Raw genomic sequence first — 25,973 nt, 5'->3', positions numbered from 1 at the left:
GGACCTGGCATATACGGCATACTGTTCTTAATGTGTTTGCTCACCTTCTTGGCACTATGTGTTTTAACCAAGGTCACCTCTCTGAGAAAGGTTGTTTCCCCAGGTAGGGATTTTCCCCTGAAGTTAGGGAGGGAATAGGGCCCCTTAACTAAGTGCCAGGCGGGTGATTGATCAGTTTAACTACGAACAATCATGCTTAAGCTGCATAATCTCTACTCCCTGGAATGGAGATAAGAAACGCCCTAACCTTTGGAATCGAGATTGATAGGATTGGAATCAACTGGTATAAATACAGATGTAACAGGACAACAGGACACAGAACCTAGAGACAGAAGAACTTCGCTGGAGAGAACATGGCAAAAGATCCTAGACAGAACCTAGAGACAGAACCTAGCGAGAGAACATGGCAAAAGATCCTGGACAGAAACTGGCCTCAGAACCTAGAGACAGAACCTAGCGAGAGAACATGGCAAAAGATCCTGGACAGAACCTGACTACAGAAATTGGCAAGAGAACCTGACTAGAACCTGGTGACTGAACCTGGCTGGAGAACCTGGACAGAACCTGGCTGGAGAACCTAGCGAGGGAGCATGGCTGCAGAGCCTGGCTGGAGAACCTGGAGAACCTAGCGAGGGAGCATGGCTGCAGAGCCTGGCTGGAGAACCTGGAGAACCTAGCGAGAGAACATGGACACAGAACCTGGCTGGCGATCCTAACCAGAACTTCGCTGGAGATCCTGACCAGAACTTGGCTAGAGATCCTGGCTAGGCTGCTGATCAACTAAACGCTGTCTCCGTGTCATTCCTTCTTCGCCGACTCCGTCCACACCTTGGGGAACCCCTGGACCTGCTGGGGTTTGACTCCAGCAATCCGGGCCAGCAGTGAATCCCGCAGGCTCTTCGCGCCTCACCTGCATCACTCTTACACTGGGCGCACCGGCCTGTGCTCACCTGTCTCCCAGGCCAGCGGAGGGATGCTATGAAAAAGGCTGCGTAAGACATCTTCGTTTATGTTGTTAATATTTGCATTCTTTTCTCTCCTACCCAAGGAAGCCTTCCCTGCAGATGTCTGGCAGATTCAAGTATTTCCATATGCCTCCAATTAAAGCCCAACATTTGATAATCATGGAGAGTATAGAATTGAAGGTAAAATAGGTGTGTGTGTGTGTGTGTGTGTCTTGGAAAGTTCCCTTTTCCTGGAACTACCTGCTGGACCCTCTGGAGGACAGGTATGTTCTGAAGCTCAGGCAGCAGCATCCTTTGGCTTAAAACCTTCCCCAGGGAGGACCATTCTAAATCGGACTCCAATGTAAGAGGCGCCTCAGACAAATAGGATGGACATAGATAGGGAGGACAGGACGAGGAGAGCATCCTTGGAAAGATCTGAGTTGAACCAGAAGATAGGGTGAACACAAAAACCTGAACCCACTCAAAGCTGTTGGTAGTTTTTAGTATTAGATCATTGAAAGTGGAGAAGAAAGAGCAATGATGCAGGGAAGGAACCAGAAACAGATAAAGACGGCCCCCAATGGTCCCCATACCCTGGCATTCACACCCTTGTGCAGTCCTTTCCAACCGGGTTAGTGTGTGTGACCAATCGAATACAACAGAAGGGATGGGATGTCACTTGTGAGATTAGGGTACTAAAGTTGTGGCAGCTTCCACCTCCCCCCCCCACCCCATCTCATTCTGTTATGAGCACCCTACAGAGAGGCCACATTGCAAGGAAATGAAGCCTGTAGCCACCAGCCAGCAAGGAACGAAGGCCTGCCAACAGCCGCATCGGTGAGCCCGGAGGTGAATCTTCCAGTCCACCTGAATCAAATCTTTAGATAGCTGAGATTCCCACCAATGGCTTGACTGCGTCTCACAGCAGACCCTGAACCAGGGCCACTGACTTCAACTACCCCTGGATTCCTGGCCCTCAGAAACTGTGTGCGATAATAAGTGTTTGCTATTTTCAGCAACTAAAAAATTGGGGGGCAATCTGTTACACCGCAAGACTTAACTAATAAAGATTTTGGTACTTGAAATTGGGGTGCTGCCATAACAAAAATCTAAACTGTGTGAGTGGCTTTGGGACTGGGCAGTGGGCAGGAACCGGGAGGATTCCGAGGGAAGGGGAACCTTAAAGTGCCATGAAGAAACTGTTAGCAGAAATAAGGACTTTGAGGAGGTTGCTGGTGAGAGCTTGAAGGGAAGTGGAAGAAAGGGGAGTCTTGTTATGTGGCTGCAGAATGTTTAGCAACACTATCTCCTAGTTATGTGAAAAGTACAAAGGACACCTAATGGCTTGAATGATCTCGCTAAGAGATTTCTGGCCAGAGTGCTGAAGGTGCGGCTTGGTCTCCTCTTTCTGGGCATGGTGAAATGAGAGAAGGGGACACAGAAGCTAAACAAAGACTGTCACAAAAAAGGGGCCAGGACTTACTCGTTTTGAAGATTCCCAGACTTTCCAGGTGGCAAACAATGCTAACATTAGGAAATTACTTCTGAGCAAAGATCAAATCCAGGCACTCTCAGGAAAGCATAGTCCAAAGATGAGGCCAAGGGTGTGTGACTATGAAATCTTTTGTTAAGATTTCAATCCTTTTAAGTTTGAAAGGTGGTGCCTCAGAGAACTGTTCAGTTGGACAAAAAGCTTTAAGATTTTAAATGTGTGACTCAGATCTTTGCAAACAACAGAGCTTCAAAGAAGCTAAAGGGCATTGTTCTTTAGCAAAACCCAAAGTGGAGAAGGGATGATCTTAAAGAGATTTGTGGGTGGGGCTTTATTTACTAATGTAGATCCCAATAGGAGTCACAAAAGATCCATAAACTTTTTCAAAGAATGACATCAGCAGAAACATCGACAACTTGGGTTGGAGTGGACCGAGACTGTATAAAATGAAAATATGCTGTTAGACCTCCAAAGCCTACTGGCAGAGAATTAGCTGAGAACATGACTCAGCTGTAAACACATGCTACCTTTCACAGAAAAGGAAGAAGGATGCTGAGGCAGACCTAAGACCCCAGAGTATTCACTGGGCCAATGACATGGCTGCAATATCATGGGAGACCGTGAGGGTAGAGAGCAGAGCCAAGAGCCATGTAGAACAACTCCTGGGCAGGAGCAGGACTGAGTTCTAATCAAGGAACTTCCAACATTTGCTTGGCTGGATTTCAAAACTGCTATGGACCAATGCCTTCTGCATGTTTCTTGTTTCCCTCCTTCTTGGACAGGGGTGTCTATGACAGTTACCCTATGCTTGTCCCACAACTGTATGTTGATATATGTGAGGGGTGCAGGCCCAGAGATCAAGAAGGAGCTATACTTGAGAAGTTGTATGTAAGGAATTGCACCCGAAGAGCCTCATGCATACCTAAACATGATATAGATGATAACATTCCAGACTCTGAGCTGATGCTATAATCAAATGAGACATTTGCATGTAGGAGGAATGTGCATCATTGGGGGCAAGAGGGTGGGTGATCATAGATAAGCCTCTAAGATGATCCCATTGATCCTGGCCTTCTGAGGTTCACATCTTCCTGTAGTCCCCTCCTACACTGTAATGGGCAGTCTGTGTGACCAACAGAATATGGCAGAAGTGATAGAATGTCACTTCCAAGATTAGGTCATAAAAAATACTGTATCTTCTATCTTGGTGTCTGACTGTCTGCCTGGCTGCCTTCTGTCTCTCTCCCAGATCATCCTCTGGGAGAAGCTAGCTGCTATGTCATAAGTAGCCTTACGAAGAGGTCCACCTGGTAGTGAGGAACGGACATCTGCTAACAACCTTGTGAGTGAGCTTGAAAGCAGATCCTCCAACCCCAGTTGAGCCTTCAGATGACTAGAGCCCCGGCCAACAGCTTGAACGCAATCTTGAGAGAGACCCTGAGCCAGAACCACCCTTTTAAGCTGCTCCTGGATTCCTGACCTTCAGAAACTGTGCAAGATAATAAATGTTTGTTGTTTTAAGCTCTAAGTTTTGAAGTAACTCGTTACACAGCAATAGAGAACCAATACAAACATCCAAGCCAAGCTCCATTTCCAGCGAACTAACATTGGAAATGATACTGGCAGAGTCCCTAAAGCACTCAAACACAACTATAAACAGACACGTGTATACGAACACAAACATAGCTGATAAGTCCTCGTGTTTGTGCGTCCCTTGGCATTTTACCTGCTTTCAGAGCATCATCTCATTTGAACTGCCAAACAGTCTTAGAAGGTAGATGCCCTCTCTTACAGATGAGAGGTGAAGGCATGCCTTCGAGGTCTCGCATCTAGCAAGGAGACCCAAACCAAATCGACATGAGTCAGCCCCCCGCAAAGGGCCACCTACACATTTGGCTGGAACCAGGGCCCTGCAGTGGCTCATATGATGTGACTTCCAGAAAATAAAGGCAAGAGCAAAGAGGATGTCTGCCCACAGTGAGATGGTTTTAGGTTTTTAGGAGCTAAAAATCCTGCCTTCAGAAAATACAATCCACCCGTCCTCCCTCTCTACCCTCGCATGTACTGGCTTCTCGGGGTGCTAGACGCTCACAGCAGTAGCGTCATTCTCTCACCTCTAGGCAGTCACTGAAGGCTCCAGTGAAAATGCAGACAGACCTGCCCAGGGTTCCCGGACTGATCACGGACACCCCAGTTCACACAATGGGATGGAAGGGTGGTGAACCTGGGCACACAAGGAGCTGCTTGAGGGTAGTGAGAGGTGAGATGGACGAGGAGGCAGAGATGGTTTTCCCCAATGTGGGCAGAGTAAGCACCAAAGTAAAAATGTGCCAGCGCTTTGGCTAGAACAGGGTGTTCAAGACTCCCCTGCTATTTGCAGGGCAGTGGGACCGAAACTGTATGGTGGGGGTGTGGGAGGGAGCTGGCCTCCAGGGTCCCTGCCCAGAGAGGCCCTCCTGATCACCTTCCCTACCTGACTCCTGACCAATCGTCTCCTACCTTCTGGAACATGAGGGCAAAGTCAGAATCCTGCCCTCGGCCTGTCCCACCCTGTCCCCGCCCAGCCTCTCCAAGCCATGGCTACAGCTCACAGTTCAAAGGCACTGGGTTTCCTGCTCAGGGTGTCCAGGCCATGCCATCTGCTCCCTGGCACCCAGCCAGTTCGGAACATGTGTTTGCTGTGGCCACGCGGCCACCAGACCAAACATGCACACAGATCCACAGAGTAATTTTTTTTCCTTAAAAATATCTCTCATGTTTTGAGTCCACACGTGTCTTTCCCGAGTTAAGTGCCAGTCCGGGCAAACAGAAAGCCTAAAGTTGGATTCTTTGTCCATGGACTCCTCCCCTTGGAGATCACACAAGGGTAGCCGTACTCCTGAGGGAGGGCTGCACCATGGACAATGCTGGCTCGGGCGGCTGCTTCTGTTCTGGGCTCAGCTGTTCACCTGGAGAGGTGACTCAGGGTATGGGGGCTCCCCGCCCTCCCACACATGAGTGTCCTGCACGCTCTCGGGCCTCCGGCCCATCCCCGAATCCCTCGGCTGCTGCACCTGTTCCAGGTGAGCCGGGGAACTCGAGCGTAGCGGGGAGAGCTCTCTCAGTCCCTGCCAGGCCCGACACACCCAGCAATTGTGGGAAAGTGCAGGGAAGATCAGGGAGGACTAAAGAGCGAGGAGAGTGAAGGGTGGGACAGGCAGAACCTGGAAAGGAGAGGGCGCTCCCAGGGTAAGAGTCAGGTCAGGAAGGCCCTGGGCAGAGGGCCAGCCACGTGCGAACAGGAGTGAGGTTGGCCTGTTCAAGGGGCCGAGAGTTGGGGTCTGGAAGTGCCGTGAGCAAGGGCAGGAGCGAGCTGGGAGAGGCAGGCTGGGTAGGCCTGTCTCGGGGGTGGGTGGGGAAGAGGTGAGGTACGGCTGGCGTCGGTAGGGGGCTCTGAAAGTCTATCTGAAAGGTTATATGCAGTCTAATAATTCCTCCAAAAACCTCTGCAATATTAATGTGCGGGTGACTGTATGTTTTAAGCTCCCATGAATTGCTAGTACTCTGGCTGTCTGTCTATGCCTGTGGTCAGCAAACTGTGGCTCGCGAGCCACATGTGGCTCTTTGGCCCCTTGAGTGTGGCTCTTCCACAAAATACCACGTGTGGGCATGCACATACAGTGTGATTGAAACTTTGTGGCCCATGCGCAGAAGTCGGTATTTTGTGGAAGAACCAGTATTTTGTGGAAGAGCCACACTCAAGGGGCCAAAGAGCCGCATGTGGCTAGAGAGCCGCGGTTTGCCGACCACTGGTCTAGGCCTATTTGGAAAGAACCAGCAAGTCCATCCATTCTGCATTAAAAATTTTTTTAAAAATAGGTTTTTATTGATTTTAGAGAAAGAGGAAGGGAGAGAAAAAGAGAGAGGGAAGGAAAGAGTGAGGAAGAGAGAGAGAAGAACATCAGGAAGAGAGAGAGAGAGGAGCATCATGGGACGATGCTCAACCAACTGAACCACACTGGCCGGGGCCATTCTGCATTCTGAGGGGCACTAAGATGCCCTCGTGTGCTCAGACAGCTGAAGACAATGATATAAGCTGCCACTGGGAGATGGCCACTGGGAGCACCGGGCACACCTTGGTGTTAATGTCCCCCATGGGTGCTAAGCACAGGCGTCACCTCCGGGGACCCTCGGGCCTGCTTCCCCGAGCAATTTTCCTTCAGTGTGCTGATGTCTTCCCTAATTGAGCCCCTGCATCACTTCTGGAAACCTGGGGCTCCCAAAATACTCCAAGCCATAATCGAGGCCACCTTGGCTTCCCCAAAACACACGCATTGGAAGAAATGGCTAAACTTAAATTACTGGGAAGACTCAGAAATAACTTTCAGAGCTCAGGGCAAATGCTGACTCAGGCAGGAAGGCTCCCTGGTATTTTTAAAACCCGTGCTCCCGTCCCTGCTGGGAGCCCTGGGGAGTGAAGGGCACCCTCGTGCGCTGGGCTGTCCTCTGGGACTGGGGAGAGCTGGCAGTTGGAGGAAGTTCTCCTGGCCAGACTGCCCTCCGCTGAGCTGCCCACCGTCCTGGGCCTCACACTGTCCTTCCTCTCACTGGGTGCCCCCCCCCCCAAATCTGGGAAATCTCTGGGCTGCTGCAGAGACTTCCTAAGTATGTCCACGCATGAATCACCTGGATCAGGGATCTCCCGGCATGACCGACCGGGTGCAGGGGTGCAGAAGGCAGAGGGAGGGCCATCCTGTCTCGAGGGTCTTGTCTGAAATCTCACCACTCATCCATGCCTCGAATCATGAGCTAATCTTCTCCTCAATCCACTTGAAAACAGCAGCTCCCATCCTGCCCTCAACACCCTGGCACATGACTTAATCAGGGGGTGTGTGGAGAAGGCCCAGCATGCTGAGGAGGGGACTGAGGAAGTTTCCCAGCAGGAAACTGGGTGGGGGCACAGGCTCTGAAGTCAGACTCAGGCTCAGCTACTTCACTTGTGTGTGCTGAGCCTGAGTTAGTTTCCTCATCTGTGAAATGGGAATAAAAATAGCATCTCCCTGCCAGGGTTGTTGGGAAGATTATATGAGCTGATGTTGGTAAAGGGTTCAGTGCGTCTTGACCACAGAAGTGCTCATTCAATTGCTGAGTGGCTTCTAGTGGGGACTGAGGTGGGCCCGGCTTGCCCAGGGGACTGAGGACCCAGAACTAATGGGATGCACAACCTGCCCTGTGAGTAAGGTGGTCCCAGGCAGCGCCTCATCTCAGGCAGCCAGGGTGCTGGGCATACGGGGGCTCAGCAAGGCATGGCTGGGTGTCCAGGGTGCAGACTGGACCAGATTTGGTCCTGAAAGATATATACAGGAGCAGCAGACAAGGTCTAGCTTTCTAGAACTTTCTGGAGAGGGCGCATGAGCTGGGCTGAAAACACATGGTTATTTACAACAAAAGCCCCAACTGGCCTCTGGATTATTGGAATATTCCTGGGAGGTGTTTGTGGGGTTTTTTTCCGTCTTTAGCCTGCACTCTCCCTAATACCGGTGAGAGCTGGAATCAGGAGCCCTATTTAATATCTGAGAAGACCAGGGGCTACAGAAATAAGGGAAGTACCCTGGGCCACACCACAAGGATGAAGACCCAGATTTACAACTGCTGGTCCAGTGTTCTTTCCTCCCTGCACGCTGCCCGGGGCCCCGGGGTCCCAAGAGCTAACGACAGGAAGAAGAGGGGGCGGGGTCCTGTCTCTGGACTTAGAGCCAGGTGCCAGGATGGGGCTTCTCAGCACCTGCCATGGCATGTCACCTCCGGCATCCCCGCAGGCTGCACACCCATGTCCTCGGGGACAATGAGAAGAATGAGCTTGGTCCTCATTTTCTCAGAATCTGCTGGCTGGTGGGGGATGAGCAAGCCCTGAAGCCCGGTTGGCCTGGCCCAGGCTGGACTGCCCACCATACACACTGCCCCTGGGAGGCTGCGTGGCTTGGTGCAGAGGAGCCCTGAGTCGCCGGTTTCCGCCTGCTCCGGCAAGGGAGGCAGGGTCGGGGTTAACATTTGTGGGCCAACCTCTGAATGCCCAGCATTTCAGAAAAAAGGCACTAAGCCCTCGAGGAGGAGTAATTAAACCATCTCCCGAGGCTGGTTCCTGGGCTCCATTCTACTGCCGGGACCCCAGGAACCAGTGGAGAACCTGAGGATTATGTCTCCACCGTCAATTCCCAGCCAGCACCGCGCCTGCTCTCCTGGCTAACGGGCATGTGCACCCCTGCCTCTGCCTTGTCTGCGTCCCTGCCCCAGTGGGGCCTCCTTTGCCATCTAGGGTTATGGGGTCTGGATGAAATCTAATGGCTGGAAAAACAGGCAGAGAGTGAAAAGAGGAGCAATGCTCCACTTCCCAGCAGTGGGCACAGACTAGGAGATGCCCACTGCAGGATGGGCAGGCCAGGCATCCGAGTATCCTACCAAAATGAACAAAATGACCCCACACAGATGCAGGTGCTGGGCGAGGGACATGCTGGTCCTTCCCTGGGGGACCTTGTCTGCTCTCCTTTGATGTGTAATGCTGAGAGCAGGGCCTGAGCATGAGGCACGTGCCAGGAAAGAGGGGGCAGGAAGGGGTTCACGGTGAGTCACGGGCTGGCCTTGGCGGGGCCCCTGCCACCTGCTCTGCTCTGCCCAGGAGCTGTGGGCAAGGTGGGCATTGTCCAAAGGATGATCTGGCCGTCACAACTTGCACACGGGCTGGGGTCTCCTCCAGGCGGAGCCGTGCCTGTGCGTCAATCACACACAGACCTGGACATCTGGCTTCAAGAAGTGAGCTGCTCTTCTTTCCAAGGGAGCCCGCGCGAGGTGGGCGTGGGGCGGAGGAGAGGAGCCTAAAAATAATCCCGATCTGACTCATTCTGCTTCGAATCTGACAGGGCTGCCTGCCAGGTGGGGGTTTGCCTGTCCCATTTTCTTATCTATCTTTAGCAGGGACTTAATGAGGGCAATTTCCTTGCTGGGATGGATATAAAGGCAAACTGCGGCAGTGGCAGCGCGGACCTGTCTCCCCGTCCCCTGGGCGCCCGATGACAGGATGACGGTGACGGTCACGGCGGGGCCGAGCAGCCTGGAGGGCCTCCGGGACCTGCCGTCGCAGGATGGGGAAAATGAAACCCCAGCCGGGTGACAGCAGGCAGAGAAGGGTCCCCTGCTGACCCCTAGCCCCCCATTTCTGCTACCACCACACAAACAAGACAAATTACTCAGGCCTGACATGCCATCGCCCTCATGTTCCTTGCCCTTCAGCATCTCTCTCCCTGTTTTAAAGAGCGAGCACAGTCAGCCCTGGCTACTGGCGGTAGGTAGGTTCTACACAATCCCGAAAACACTGAAACAACTGGACCATGGCTCCCAGGGGCAGTACAGGGTGCGGTTCCTGTGAGCCGCTGCTCCCTGCGTTTCCTCCACCTGATCAATGCACAGCCTGCTGTATGTGTGCTTCTGTTTAAAGGCCGCTTATTTAATATACATTGTTGATTCACTGTATCAACACTGAACTCCCGGCCAACAGCGCTGCAAGGCAGGCCCGAAGGAAGCTTCTGTAATGCGCGTTTTCTCCGGAAGGCACAGCACAGCCTGCTGGCGCTGAGGAGCACGAGACAGCACTTCAGCTCCGCGCCCGGGTGTCACGTCAAACAGCAAAGTCACCAACAAAAGCACATGAATGCGAAAACCACGGCATCACACAGGTCGCTGAGAGGACCGGTGCACAGTGTGGGAACTGAAACCAGGAGGCAGGGCATCTCCTCGTCCAACCTTGGCTGGGCAGGTGGGTGCTGGGCGACTCGAATGGATCCCCATTCTGCCCACGAGTAACCACGAAAACACTGGGGAGATGGAGGGTTGCAAATGAACTGCAGAGAGCAGGTAAACTCGCAAGTATGCAACCCCTGCAGAGTGCGGACTGACTACTTCCTAAAGGGCTGAACGGCTCCTGTGTAAGAGCCGACAGAGATCCAGGCTCCATCCTGGGTTAACTCCTGCTCAGCGCCTGGTGGGCACGACCCAGGACGCAGTCGTCTTCATGGGATGCGGCACTCCTGGAGACGTGGTCTGAGGTGACAAGGGAGGGGCCAGCTCCAGAGGGCAACTGTGACTTAGAGATGAGGAGAAAGGATCACTGGGCATCATCTCCCAGGGTCCTCCTGGCCCACAGCTCAGACGGAAAGAGGAGGGGAGTAAGGTGGCCTCCAGGATGGAATGAGCATGGGGTCCATGGTCAGGTGTGCCACGGAGTGGGCCTCACAAGGGTTAATGACGATTCTTAAGTTACGTTTTCGGATTTGAGTGCAGAGATCCTGTTTGTCCCTGGAGAAAGAGTCTGGCACCCAAGGGTGGGGGGGTGGCACATGCTGGCAGAGGAAGGGAAGGAGGGATGAGATCTTACTTGGTTCTACAATGAAGAGGACACCAAGCCACAGTCGTGGTCGATTGTAGCTGCTGGAGGACCTGCTCACCCCAGAGCACCCGGCATGTGGCCCTGCAGCACCTCCCGGGGACCAGGGATGGGGGGGGGGGCACTTCTCTGGGGCTCTCTGGGCACCGTGCCCCTAGGGAAACTGCCCTGGGCTAAGAGAACTCCCAGCCCAAGGTCACACCCACCCCTGAGCAGTCCCCATCTGATGACCAGCAGACATGGGGACATAAGGACCTGCCCCTTCACTCTAAAAAGTCACCCTGACTTCAGAACTGCCAGTAGGGTAGAACTTCCGACCCAGACCACACTGCAGCTCAACTCCCGCCTCTGCCCAGGCCTGCCCTTCCCTCCCGGGACGCTATGGATCCATCCCCAGGGCACTCATGGTAAGTGTCCTGCGGTTGATCTCCATCCCGGAGTCAGCTTCCAGGGAACACAGACTCCGGCAGATCCGTTCACAGCCTCAGGCTGTTCATCTCTTCCAATGTGGGTGGGGGGGGTGGGGGGCGGGGCAGGAGTAGAGCAGATCCCCACACCGGGAGGTGAGACCTCACCCCAGGCCAACCCAGGCAGTGGTCCGCGCACGGCTGGCCAGACCCAGCCCTGCTCCGAGCTTGCTCCTCTGCCCTGCATCCTGATGGTGGGGAACTTGAGGCGGGAGACAAGCCCTAGCGGCCCCCCTCCCGGTCAGCAGGTCTCCAACTTGGATGGGACAGATCACCCGAAGGAACCTTGCTTTTTGGGGGATGCGTGAAATACTCATTCAGTACGTTTATGTCACAAAATGCATAATTTTGTCTGGAATCAGCAAACATCTTCGACCAGTGTCCCAGAATAAACAAGTAGTTACCAGCTGTGTAAGTTTTAAGAACAATTCTAAGGAGTAAACCTTTGCACTGTCTCTGAGCTTAACCTTTATCTTATACGTGAGGAAAAGACGTCCCCAGCCCAATTTTCGTCAAAGCAGCCCCTTGCACGTGGGAGCAATCTGCAGAGGCCTCTCTGGCGTGGCCTCCTTCCCACTGGTCCCCACAGAGGGCAGAGCTTAAAAAGTTGATCCAGGAGGAGGAACAACTGGTCCTGGGCACCCCGGAGGGGATGCAAGGCACAGCTCCCTGGGCTCCGGGGCAAACCCTGCACCCCTGAGACCAGGAGATGAGACCCACCCCTCGCTGCAGACATCTACTCCACTCTCACCTCACAGTTTCCCGAGGGCCTCGAACCCCTCTGATGCGAGGAGTGAGCTGGTGCTAAGACCGTTCCAGGTACCTTACAAGGAGTAGCTCGTGTGAGCCTCCCAATTACAGACCCATTTTACAGAATGAAAATAGAGCTTTCGAGGTAGGAAGTAATTTTCCCAAATCAGAGTTAGTGAGCGGAGGAGGGTTCATGTCTAGTGGCTAATTCCACAGCACGTGCCTCAGACTTCAACTCCCCCGAACACCCAGAGTCCAGCCCGAGTTGGGAGATGATGCGGACCTGCGGGAAGACTAGAGCACAGCTTGCAAGTGCCTGCTCCAAGCCGTGAAGAGCTGTCCCTCAAATGTCAGAATCACACGCTCCACCAAGAGGGACTCAGGCGGCCTCTGGTGTTGGCTTCTGAGTCCAGATAACGAGGTTCTTACACTCTCAGGCTGCTGCTCTTCTCCTGAGCGTGCCCCTCCCGGGGACTCTGTGAGGCTGAGTGACAGCCGGGTCCCCATTCTAGACTGAATAAAGGTGGAGCGCCGACCCGCACACACAGCTCGCGCAGTGTGCGACTGCTGCCTGGATGGCAGGGCCTGGTCTCTGACGGTCATGGCGCTTGCTCCCGGAGTGTGTCTTCAGTCCAGCTGAGCGTGCTCTCTCCCTTCCAGCTGGTTTCCTCGGTGTGGGGCCAGCGGCTCCTCGGCCCTCCCTCTGCAGAAATCTCTCATGAGTTTACCGGTGAGAGCTCCCTCCCCTGCAGCCTCCCTGTCTCTGGCCCCGTCCATTAGCCTCTTTCTCGCAGGACGCACTTTCCATCCCTTTAATCATCTTTATTGCCTGGCTTTGGACTCCGTCCCGGGTCCACATCCTTTGCGAGGGGTGCTGACCTAACCCGGGGGTTTGTTAACACAGAGCGGCCCAGCGGAAGGGCAGCTTCCAGTGCCTCATGTCACGCTCCTCTTCCTACATTCCTGGGTCACGCCGCTGCCTTCCGGAGGCCTGCGCGGGCCAGGGGACTCCTGCTGAGCCCGGCGACCTGGCCCGAGTGGAGGTGGGGACCTGGATGCTGAGCCAGGGAAGCAGGTCAGAGGGTGGCTCTCACTCGGAAGCCTGGGGCCGCCCCCACTTCCAGACGGGCTCTCTGGGGACCACGAGGTAGGGGAGGAGGAATGCCAAGCCTCTGCACTCCCCAGCACCACCCGTCCCCTGTGAGCCCCAGTCCCCCTTTAGGGGGGTGCTCCCCACACCTTCCGCCTGCCAGGAACCCAGAAACCAGGCACTCGCCTCTGTGATGCTGCGCAGCAAGGAGGGAGCACACAGCACAATAACCAGGGGCAGGGCTTAATCCAACTGTCCTGGCCCAGCCCCCCTCCTCATGCCACTGCGTAAAGTGCCCAGGGCTTCTCATGGCTACGCCAGGACTGCCCTTCTCCCAGCTCAGACCCGATGACGAGGCATTCGGGCCCTCAGCCCTTCACCTCCCTCCTCCCCGCCTTGTTCAGGGCCGAGTGTGGAGGGAGGACCCGGGACCTCGGTCCGCCCAGCGCTGATCTCAGGAGCTGCTCGAGAACAGGCACTTCTAGTTCTCTGGGCAAGGATGCCGGCTGGGCTGCTTCTTGGCTTTTGCTCCCTGAGTGTGAACATTCTCTGTTCATTCAAGGTAAAACCACAAGCCTCGCCTTTATCTAAGAAGAAATTCCCTCTAGAGGAACACCTCATTTTAATTCCGCAGGCCGGCCTCCTTCCTTCCTCCCCCCTCCCTCCCTTTTTAATATTTCCATTCAGAAGTCACTTATATGCATGTTCAAGCAAAAATTAAATAATAATAATAAAAAAAACCCCAACCCAACACCTCTTTTGCACAAATGGCCACACGCTGCAAAGACTGTTCTGCACCTGGGGTTTTCCATTGGAAACAAACCTGGAAGACCGTTCCCTGTCAGACGCCTCGAAGGAAACAAAGGCAGCCCTCCTTGGCTGCTTGTTCCCACTCGGGGCTGCCTCGGGGCGCTGCTCTGGCCCCTGTATCGCCCGGGCTCTGGGGCTCTGGACTCCAGGGAGGTCCTGGTTCCTGCTGCAGTTCAATGCTCTGCAGGCAGCTGAGAGCAACAGCAGGCACAGCCGCTGAGCTGTGGCTGCCCTTACAGCAGAGCTGAGCATGCGGCGGAGGAAGGACAGACACCCTTGGCATTGTGATCTCCGGAGCCTCCTGGAGGCCATGTCTCAAAGCATCGCCGGCCGGCTACGTCCCGGCCCCTGGGCTGCGGCTGAGGCTGCTGCTGTGAGGTCAGTGGGAAGAGCATTTCTCCTCCTGAACCGCCCGGATGCCTCCTGCACTCGGGAAGCGTCCTTTCCGGGGTCAACTGGGGGGGAGCACAGCTGCCACTGCCCGACGGGATACCAGCCCACGTGAGAGCTCACGGGTGTCAAAGCACGGGCCAGGAGTGACGGAGCTACGGGTGGGCGACGGGAAAATAAAAGCACAAGCTGGAGACGCAGCTCTCCTACCTTCGGTCATTCCTTCTCCTCCGGAACAGCTTCTTCGTGTGCGCAATCTCCACCTCATGGGGCATCGGGTGGTAGCCCTGGGGAGTGGGGAGGAGGGGCAGCGTTAGCAACTTCTGGGACCAAACTAACCATCAGGACGTCTACGACAGGAGGAAACCGAGTGCTTGCAAAGACCAGACTCCGACCACCAAAGCCAGACTGAAATGTGGAAAGTACCAGAGTGAATGAATGTCCCACCAGGCAATGGTGCTGGACTTGCAGAATCAAAAGCAGTAGGGACACACGGGACCTTAGAATTCATCCTATCCAGTCACTCAAATGGCAGATGAGAATGCTCAGGTCCAGAGGTGAGTGAGCGGTCTTAGGTCCTGCAGGGTCGGCCACGGGGCTGGGACCACATCCTGGACTCACAGGCTGTCCCACTGACCCGTCACTTCCCTCACAAGCTCCCCAACACACCAGGAATGTCAGCATCTTCTTCTCTGAGCTGGTGACAGGGCCAAGGAGAGGACCCCCTGCAAACCCTGAGCCTCCTGCAGAGGGGACGTGCTAGAACCCAGGTCCCCTCATCCTCGTCCAGGGCTCCTGTGCAATTTTACCCAAGATCCTCATTCCTTATCCTCCCAAGGAGCAGTGACGGGGGACGTGCAAATAGCTAAGCGCCCAGGGGAAACCTTAAGGATGGTCTTTTATGTATCGTCATCATGACAACCACGTCTGAACATTTACTTCCCGATTGGACACTTTTCTGCTTATGACGTGGGGCTGATCCCAGAAATGCAGGCCCCAGGCGGGATTATGTGCAGAAGCTGGGCTGATGGCCAGCTCTGCTCTTACCACCTCCCTCTCCTCAGCAGAAAAGCATGTTCTGATGGGACATGGGGAGAGCGCTGCTGATCCATTATGGACAACCTGGGGCTGGGGGTGGTGGTGTCTAGGCCTGGGGGTCTGGGAGGAGGGAGGAGGGTGGCTTGGGTCTGGGACACCTGGGGACAGGCTGACCCAGAGTCCACAGGACCTTGGCTGCACTCAGGGTGAGAGGGGGAGTGACAGGGTCCAGTGTTTTGGACATGGTCCACTGCCCCAAACCCTACTCTACAGACAGGGAGACTGAGGCCCAGGGAGCTTATGCAACAAATTAGAGACAGGCAGTTCTGTGGGGCCGGGAGCCCAGGCCCTCGATGGTGAGGGCACATGCAGCACTTCAGATCGGGGCTCCACAGCTGAGGGCCGTGCTGGCCCTGGGGGCTCAGGGTTCAGCACCTGATTAAGGCACTCTGGCTGTGCCAGGACTGGTCAGTCTCGGGGAGCCTCTAAGGGGGGCACTGGAAGGGCAACAGGCTCAGGAGGACACAGGGACCCTGGTCTCAGTCTAAACTCCTATTGAGTCTAGGGAGAGAATGACACCTCTCAAATATATTTTAATAACAGTCTCTCCCATCCTGGCCAGTGTGGCTCAGTTGTTTGAACATCAGCCTGTGCCCGAAAGGCTGTCAGTTCAAATCTTGATCAGGGCATATGCCCAGGTTGCAGGCTTGTTCCCCTGTCAGGGTATGTATGGGAGGCAGGCCACTGATGTCTCTCTCTCTCTCTCTCTCTCTCTCTCTCTCTCTCTCTCTCTCCCTCCCCATCTCTAAAATCAATAAAAACATATTAAAAATAATAACAGTCTCTCCCGCCCACCCTATCTTGCCTTGGACAATGCAGTAAAAAAGGCCTGAATGAATTCCGGGCTCCAGGCAGCCACAATGGGCCTCTGTGGCTTTAGGATATGCTTTGTTTAATGGTTTTCTCAAAGGATATTATTTGCTTTCTTTAATACAAAACACAAACAAGGAAAAACACCAAGTCTTCCCCTCTCATTTCCCCTCTCCCACCCCAGCAGCTCCGGTGGCCCCTTCCCTCCCTCTCTCGCTCCGGCCTCAGGTCACCGCGGGAGCACATGGGTGTGCCGGGCAGAGACAATGGGAGGAAGCGGAGGCTCCCTCTAAGCTGGCGGCCCAGGTCTGTATCTTAGCTTGGGGCCCAGGCAGAGGGAGCTGTCCACAACTCGTGGCCCTCCACGAGCCCAGAAGGTGCCAGCCGCCCCCGTCTGGGGCTCAGAGTCCTGGGCTCTGACCTGCATACCGGCCTCCTCCCTGCCCACAATGGCCAAAGCAGGAGGGAGCTACCCTGGGGCCCAACCTCATGGAGCCCTAACTGGGCGCCAGGAATCCCCGTGGCCCGGTGGGAATGCGGGGCCACTCTCCTAAATAAGCCACAGGGGAGACCTCTGAGTGCACCCCCCATCCCCCAAATTAATATATACATGCATGTGTGTACATAAAGTAGTGTAGCAGCTAAAAGAATGGGTCTGGAGCTGAGCCGTGACATTCAGACTGGCTCTTCCTCTTGATGGCTGTGTGACTTTGCGTAAAGGGCCTAACCTCTATGTGCCTCAGTTTCCACACCTGTAAAATGGAGGAATAATAGATCAGCCTCCTAGGGTCTGTATGAGGATTAAACGAGTTGATAAACATGTAAAGAACATAGAATAGTATTTCTAATGTTGCCCTCCTCCTCCCCCTCCCCGTCCTCCTCCTCCTCTTCCTCCTCCCTCCCAGATCCCGACCCTGCTCAGGCCGATTGTGCCAGGACAAGCGGGGCTGTTGGTCCCTGTCCTCATGGAGCTCCCAGTCTTGGCAGAGAGAGTCCAGCAGAGGTGTGTGCAGGGGGGGGGGGGGAGAGGTTGTGGGAAGCCCAGGTCAGGGAAGGGGGGAGGGAATCAGCCCAGAGCCTGGGGCCCACGTGGTGTGCTGGGGAAGGACAGAGAAGTCTGCTTACACTGCCTTTCTGAGGCTGGCAGACCAGTGGGAGGCCCCAAATCAGCTGAACAAAGTGACACAGGTGATAGACAGAGCCTTGCATCTCTGAGGTCCTCCCTCCCCAGGGACAATCCAGGCCATAGAGCACTGGCCCCACCCACAGGCTGCCTGTGGCCCCAGCCTATTGGTGAATAAGTGAATAAGCCCCGCCTCCTTGGGCACTTACATAGAACGCGGCATATAACGGGGTGCACTGTGTTTACATACGCTTCATTGGAGGACCCTCTCCAGCCAGCGCCTTTGTTCCTCAAACTCAAGCTGGTGGTTGGTACCAAGTGACTCACATACTTTACGATGCTGCCCACACTCCCCCCAAAACAACGGCATCACGGTGTCAACAGGGGTAAGTATGAGGCCCCCAGGAGGAGGGAGGAGGACATCTGTGCTTAGCCGCTTGCCTGCCATCAGACAGCTGCTGACCCAGGCTACCAGGTTTTGAAAGTCGTTAGTGAGAGTAAGACGTGCAGATAAAAGTTCACAGGGGCATTATCTGTAATTGCCCCAAATGAAAACGACCCAAATGTCCATCACCCAGTGGCTGGAGACATGTGGTATGCCCTTACGACGGAATATGACATGGCAATGAAGAGAAAGTTCTGGTGCATGCTACAACATGGCCGAACCTTGAAAACACGCTCAGGGAATGAAGGGAGTCACCAGTACCATGTACTGGCGATTTATTTTAACGAAATGTCTAGAGTAGGCGAATCTGCAGAGACAAAAAGATTAGTAGTTGTCAGGGGCTGAGGAGAGGGAAAATGGGGAGTCACTGCTAATGAATTCTGGAATCAGAGAGTGGTAATGGTGGTGCAACCTTGTGAATTATATTAAAGGCCATTTAACTGTACACTTTAAAAGGGCGAATTTTATGGTATGTAAATCATATCTCAATTGAAAAAGGTGGAAAAAATATCTGTGAGCAGTATATTCTGGGCAGAGGGAATAGCAAGTGTTGGGGGTTGCGGGGGTGGGAGAGGAAGAGCGGGAGGAGGAAGAGCGGGAGGAGGAAGAGCAGGAGGAGGAGGAAGAAAAGAAAGAGGAGGGAGAGACAGGGGAGGAGGAGGAGGAAGATTCAGTCATAGTGAAAGTGTGGCTCTCTCCCTCAATTACTCTCTAAGGAGCAGCTGCCCTAAACACTATCATAAGATGGAGCTGACTGGGTGCCATGCCCCAGGCAAGGAGCACACAATGACAGGAGTGACACAGAATCTAGAAAAAAAAAATTGGTATCTCCAGGCCTGGCCAGGGCGGTGGTGTCCAGCTTTCAGCCAGAGACCCCGCCCTGCTTTTTAGATGGGATAGATCCCTCCAGTGGAGAAGGAGAGAAGGAGCAGGTTGTCAGAATTATCCTTTGAGTGTAAGTGGCCTTCGCTCTAATTCTTTACCCAACAAACCCCTCGCTCCGGCACGCTCTGAGAGCTGCATGCAGACCTCAGTCCAGGTAATGCCAGTCCAGGCAGGAGTCCCCATCCCCATCCGTAAACGACAGCCCGGCCTCCCACTTACCAGCTGGTGTGTGTGTTTCATCAGTGGAGTCAGGTGCCTCTGAGGCCCCACCCTGCCCCACCCAAGGCCTGCCGGGTCCTCCTCCGCCTCTCTACCTGGGAGCCTTCTCCCTTTGGCTCGGAGACCTGGCTGCAGTTTCCCGCCGTCTAACCTCTGACCACTTTCAATAACTAAATGGGCCTGGGAGACAAGTAGATTATATAAACCAAGTCTCTCCAGGGAGGGAGGGAAGATAATACTCCTTCTGCGTGCAGCTCTGGCAGAGTACACACACACACACACACACACACACACACACACTCCCCGAGGTCAGCGCTCTGTAAGATGCTATTGCTCTGGTTGCAGAAACTTCTTATGTAAAACCCCTCCACTGGGGGTGCCAGGGCCTTGCCCTGAGAAGACCCCAGAAACAAACACATCTTGGGTCTGAACGTGAGGGCAGAGGAAGGGAGGGCTAAGCAAGCACACTGAGCCAGGACAGCGTGTGTGCCTGATGGCTCTGAGGCCAGCAGACTCTGTGCTAAGACACTCACGCCCACTGGGCCATAGACAGGACCCCCTCCGCCCATGCATCCACCCACCCACCCACCCACTCAACCACCCACCCACCCACTCAACCACCCTTCCACTCATCCACCCAGCCTATAAATATTGCTGTTTCAGGCACTGCAGACATAGTAGTAAAAAAAATAGGCAAAATGCTTATTCTTACAGGGCATCCATTTTAGTGAAAGGAGAGACACAAATGAGTCGATAATATGATAAATGATGAAAAATGCTACGAAGCAACACGAGGCAGGCATGGGGTGGGGTGGGTCAGGGAAGACTTCTCTGTGACTTGACAGCTACCCATCAATCCATCCACCCATCTGTCCATCCTTGCTTCTTCCTCACCCAACCGGCACTGAAGGCCTACTAGGTCCCACGTGCAGCAGATGGAGAATCCCAGAATAACAGGCGGAGTCGCAGCCCTAGGAACTCAGGGGGCACAAGTGAGTAAGCCGATGTGTGCTGTGCACGACAGAAGCTGGCCAGACGCCTCTGGCAGCCCCGAGGGAGGGACGAGGGCCTCTGCTTGGGAGAAGGTCAGAGAAGCTTTGCTGAGAGGGTGGAACCTGAGCTGAATCTCAAGGGTTTGACAGGGGCTGGAGAGAGAAGGCATGCTACCCCCTAACCTGCTGGCCGATAATGCCCCCGTCACGCAGAGTGTGCGGAGATGGGGCCGGCACTGTGGGAGGCGACAGAGGCACCGGACTCTCGATGGCCAGGGCTGGTCCCCGACCATGTGTCTGGCTGGTGCCGGCTGTACAGTCCTCTGCACCCCATGCAGTGGGTAGAACTGTGTGCCCCCAGAAAGTCAGTTGCGCTCCAACCCTGCGTACCCTTGACCATGATCTTACTTGGAAGCAGGGTGTTTGCAGATGTGATCAAGATGAGGTCAGACTGGGTCAGGGGTAGAACCTAAATCCAAGAACTGGTGTCACTATAAAAAAGGCATCACGTGAAAGGTGGGGTTATGCTGCCATAAGCCAAGAGGCTACCGGAAGCCAGAAGGGAGGCCAGGAACAGGTCCTTCCCTGGCACCTTCAGAGGGACTGTGGCCGGACAACACCTTGATCTTGGGCTTCCAGACTCCGGAACGGTGAGACAATACATTCCTGCTGTTTAAGCGCCCGACTGTGGCACTTCGTCATGGGAGCCCCGAAAACCAAGACGGGTAGGAGAGGGGGCAAAATCGTCCGTGCTTCAAAACGGTCATTTTCCTGACAGTATGTCCTTTGCCAAAACAGAGTTGAATTTGCGTAAGTTATGGGCTCAGTGGACAGTTCCGTTGTGCTGTATTTCCAACCTGCTTTTATGGAGGAAGAAGAGGGTTACTGGTAAGGCCAAGGAAGTGGCCCAAGGCCACCCGACCAGCTGGCAGCAGCCTGTGTCCGCGTCTCCAAGGCTCCCGCTCCCAACTCTGATGTCACTTGGCTGACAATATCAGGGCATAGATGTGGAGGCTGAACCCCTGGGGGCATCAGACAGATCTCTCCCTCTCCCCTGCCCTACCTCTGACCCCACAGTGCCCAGCCATGCACTCTTGGTCCCCAAAAGCGAGGAGGAGAGGCCGAGAGCAAGCCCCGATCTCTGCTGGGGCCACAGCTGGACAGCCCCATTTCTGACCACACCCCCTCCCACTGGCCCGAGGATGGAGAACTGGTGTCACTGGGTACAGCTTCCAATGCCCTCCCCATGTCTCCCTGCACAGCGCTGTGTCCCCTGCGATGCTCATGGCCATGGCCCAACGGGCAGGCCTCTGCTTCTCTTTCTTAGAAGGGGTGCTCATGGCCACCAAGGTCGCTCTGCCCTTCACTCACAGGCGGGATGGGGGCCCCTGGCTGCTGCTGTGCCTCATTCCCTTCCAGTCTGGATGCACCCCACAGAGCTGTGCTATGGCCTGCAGCTTCATGGAACCCCATACCCACTTCCCCCCTCAAGGGAGAGTTTCCTGATATTCCCGTGACCTTGGACCTCTGGCCACGGAACCTGGACCTAACAGAAACCACGCAGGCCTAACTATCTCACAGGTCTGCTACCTTTGTCTCTGACACTCGAGCTCTTGCAAGGGGAGAGAGCATTATACACAAACATGAAAGTTTTACCTATTGTGTGAAGGACCTCCAGCCTTTGGGTTCGGACAAACAGCACCTACCCCATAGCCTTCAGCAGCAGGTGGCACAGCTGTGAAAGGCTCAGCTGGAAAGGCAGGCTGAGCATCCTGGCCCAGGCGAGGCAGCTATGGGAAGTCTCAAATGGGGAGGTGTCTCCCCCCCCTCCCCCCCGCCACCAGCCTCCTGACAGGTAAGTCCTGCTCTCCTCCGTCGTGCCTGGGTAGCGACTCTGTCCTGGCCTCCTGCAAACCAGTCCTCCTCCTCTTGCTCACGCGCTGCCATACGGTCCCCACCAGACTCCCGTCACTCTTAAGAATGCCATTTAAATACATGGAAACTAACGGCTTCCTCTTTCCAGAAAATTCCAGGTGACCCCGAGTGGAGGGCCCCACGCATCGCCTGGCTCAGAAGAACTGGAGCCCCAGGAGACAGGTCAGACCGTGGGACCAAGCCAGCTGGGACTGGTCGGCTCCCCGTCTCCCGAGGGCAAACGGTACAAGGGAACCATAGCAGCGTCCAAGGCCATAAAAACACCAAGTTCAGCTCCTCTGACAATGAACTTGTCTCAGTGGTGGAGCCCTCCTGCTTCTGGGGGTCATGCTTCCTCACCGCTTCTAAGAAGTTATCCTACCACTCACTCCACGGGGGCAGGATGTGTGGGTCACGTCCAAGCCGAAACAAACAGGTAATGGTTCTAGAATTCCTGGAATCCTGAGGCTGTCCATCTACTCAGAGGAGCAGGCCTGCGTCAGAAAGGTGAAGGGTGGGCCGCCTTGCCATGCTTAAATGCAAGGTTTTCTAACTTTTAGTTTATTTTTTTAAATCAGCAGAGACCTTTTTAAAAACAATACCTTCGCTGGAGTCCCAGTATACAAACACAGATCCACATGGACAGGGAGGAAATCCAGGGGCTGCCTCAGAGCCATCGGCAGCCACCCCCTGCTTCTGGCTGCCCCCCACTCGCACCCTGGATCACGAACCTAAACTCTGCTCCAGACACCATACAGGATGCCGGCTCCATAAGAACAGGACATTTTTCTAGAAGAGGAGCTTGCCTTAGGCTCCCTGAACAGATCTCAGTGGTGACTCTGACCTCCTGACCTCCCTGAGTGCGCATGAATACGCTGCCTGAGGCAGAGGTGAGAGCCCATGGATCTGACACCCAGAGGTCTGTCTCTGCAGGGACTGTGGGTACAGAGGCTAGTTCCTGGGCGTCGCTGGCACGTGCAGGCCTTGCTTGGTTGTAGTAAGCCAATAAGGCCACCCTCCTTTTCTCGTTCAAGTTGCGTTTCTCACTGTGACAGCCAAGAGCCTTGACTCATAAGCCTGGCACACACCCTATAGGCAACCTGGGTCCCAGCTCCGCAGCCAATCTCGGAGACCCCCAGGCAGGTATCTCTTCTCGCCCTCTCCTCCTTCATGTGGGAACAAGGAAGAACAATGTGTCCCTCCACCACGGACAGCAAACATGCCCCTCCCTGCCACTCCCATTGGTAGCCACGTCAGGAAGAACCCACTGGGTGAAGTCAAATACAAATGACAGTCACTCGATATTTCTGAATAAACAGAACAAATAGGTGAGGACATTGATGCAAAGGACAGGGGCTCAGACCCAATAGAAATGTGGTAAAAAATTGTTTCACCTCAGCCGGTTTGGCTCAGTGGGTAGAATGTGGGTAGAATGTCGGCCTGTGGATTGAAGGGTCTGGGGTTCGATTCTGGTTAAGGGCACGCACTCCGGTTGCAGGCTCCATCCCCAGCCCTCGTCAACATGCGTGTGGGGGGCAACCAATCGATGTGTTTCTCTCACATCGATGTTTCTCTCTGTCTCTCTCCCTTCCTTCCACTCTCTCTAAAAATAAAAAAATATCCTCCAGTGAGGATTAACAACAACAACAACAACAACATGTTTCTACACTATCTACACTAATAAAAGACAAAGATGCTAATTGATTGTACCTTCGCTACACCCTAAGTCACGCACACCAGCCAATCAGAGCGACTATATGCAAATTAACCCAAACAACATGGCTCCAGCAGCCACAGAGATGGAGCAAGCAGGAGGCTTGGTTGCCCGGGCAATGGAGGAAGCCAAGCTTCCTGCCAGCCCTGAGCCAGCTGTGGCCTCTGCTAAAGGCAACAAAGTTTCAATTATAGAAGCTAAATAAATCCCAGATACCTGCTTCCAGCCAGCCTCCACTGGGAGCTTGGGTGGCTGGGGGCTGTGGCCAGCCTGCAAACAGCCATCAGCCCCTCACCCAGGCTGGCCACACCCTCATGGGGTGAGGGTCCCCACTGGGGGGCTTAGCCAGCCTGAAAATGGCTCTCAGCCCCTCACCCAGACTTGCCAGGCACTCCAGCAGGACCCCCCCACCCTGAAGGGTCTGTGGCCAGCCTGCAAACAGCCATCAGCCCCTCACCCAGGATGGCCAGACACCCCAGTGGGTACCCCCACACTGAAGGGGCTGTGGTGAGCCTGAAAACAGCCATCAGCCTCTTACCCAGGATGGCCAGGCACTCCTATATAATAAAAGGATAATATGCAAATTGACCCTAACAGCAGAACGACTGGGAATGACTGGTCACTATGACACACACTTAACACCAGGGGGCAGATGCTCAATGCAGGAGATGTCCCCTGGTGGTCAGTGCGCTCCCACAGGGGGAACTCTGCTCAGCCACAAGCCAGGCTGACGGCTGCCAGCACAGCGGTGGTGGTGGGAGCCTCTCCCGCCTCCTCAGCAGTGCTAAGGATGTCCGACTACAGCTTAGGTCTGCTCCCCACTGGCAAGTGGACATCCCCTGAGGGCTCCCGGGCTGCCAGAGGGATCTCTGACTGCCAGCTTAGTCCCGATCCCCCGGGGAGCAGGCCTAAGCCAGCAGGTGATCATCCCCCGAGGGGTCCCAGACTGCGAGAGGGCACAGGCCGGGCTGAGGGACCCCCACCCCCCGAGTGCACAAATTTTTGTGCACTGGGCCTCTAGTATGGTATAAAATGTAAAGGAAACAATTACTAATGTGCTGCTTTTCCAACTACTGTTATCAGTTTCTTATTTTGCAACCAGGGCAGTTGGGTGAAGGACATATATGTGTGTGTGCGTGCGTGCGTGTGTGCAGGAAGGGTGTTGGAGGGATGACTATGTGACTATGACTCTTTTTGTGTCAAAGACCAAATGAGACCAAGTGGCTCTTGCCTGTGTCCAGGTGACAGGCCCAGCACCAAGAGCCGAGAAGCAGCCCTGGACGCAGGCCGCGGCTCGGGCTGGTGTCCCTGCTGCTCGCCAACACAGGGACAGCCACATTTCCTATACGTCTGTAGGTCCCAGGTGCCCGGAGTATGGCCACCTTCCTCAGTTGCGTGTTGGATGAAGAGCTAAGCTGACTGACAACCGGATGGACCAGAGCCGGGCCCTCCCCATTCTATCCACTGTGGACCAACAGCACTTGCTGATGAGCCAGGGGCCCAGGACATTGCCTCAGCCAGCTATTGCCTCACCCAGGCAATATCTCCAATGTTGCAAGAAGACAGGAGGCCCCATGGCCTCAGCGGCTCTCAACGTGCAACCATGAGGTCCAGTCTTATGACTGCAACTCTCCTTCAGTTCAATGCAGGAGATGATGAAGACCTGGGTCCCCCGTCCTCCGGGGAAGAATGTGGTTTACAGGGGTCACACAAGTGAGGTGGCCAAGAGGTGAGGCTGAAGTTCCACCTGCCGAGGAAGAGGGGTGGATGGCGTGGACACATGGAAAAGGCTGCCTTGTACACTCCTGAGCTGTTTGCAACAGATTCTACTGGCTACCTGCTAGGCCACCCAAGGGTGGCAGGTGAGGGCACCCTTGAGCTGATCCCATGCCGACGAGCTAGCCCAACGATTGGGGGGTAGGGGGGGAGCTGGCCTGCAAAGTCTCCCCCCCCCCCCCCCCCCCCCCGCCAGGCCTGCCCCGTAAATATGCTCCCTTCCACTGAGTGAGCAATTCTTTTTCCTGGAAGGTATTCAACAAAAGTCTCCTTACCATAGAAGGAACTAAGCTATGTCTGCAAGGATTCTGAGCTATGACAATGGTAACAGCAGCGTCTGCCACTTACTGAGGCAGGCACAGAGCTAGGAGTTTTACTTAAATCACCTAACGTAAACCTCCCAACAACCCTGAGGGAGGCACTTCTATTCTCCATGCTCTGCAGGAGAGGAGGAGGAGGACTGGGGACATTTAATGACAGACCTAAGGAAACGCAGCAAGTGTGTGGTGGGGCTGGGACTCAGAGGCTCAGGGTGCAACCCTAACACAACACCCGCAAGGGCAGGAGATCTGAGGCGTGGCAGCCACTCCAGGCACAATCCAGACGCCAGCAGGAGTGCATTTCTCAGGCAAGAG

General features: G+C 54.6%; 1 protein-coding gene across 2 annotated transcripts in view; it reads right to left on the bottom strand.

Annotated features, from left to right (window-relative positions):
* The window catches only part of CTIF (cap binding complex dependent translation initiation factor), a gene marked incomplete at its 5' end in the record, with an annotated part of 237,691 nt that overhangs the window by 99,168 nt on the left and 112,550 nt on the right, over positions 1-25,973 (bottom strand). For both annotated transcript variants that reach the window (XM_081096536.1, XM_081096537.1), the window contains one exon: positions 14,573-14,649. In XM_081096536.1, coding sequence (XP_080952662.1) covers positions 14,573-14,649 — 77 coding nt within the window. The remainder of the gene's footprint in view (positions 1-14,572; positions 14,650-25,973) is intronic.

Source organism: Myotis nattereri, assembly GCF_964212035.1.
Source record: "Myotis nattereri genome assembly, chromosome: 8".
NCBI classification, from domain to species: domain Eukaryota; kingdom Metazoa; phylum Chordata; class Mammalia; order Chiroptera; family Vespertilionidae; genus Myotis; species Myotis nattereri.
Note: the sequence above shows the minus strand (reverse complement) of the source record. Positions and strands in the feature narration are given on the sequence as shown.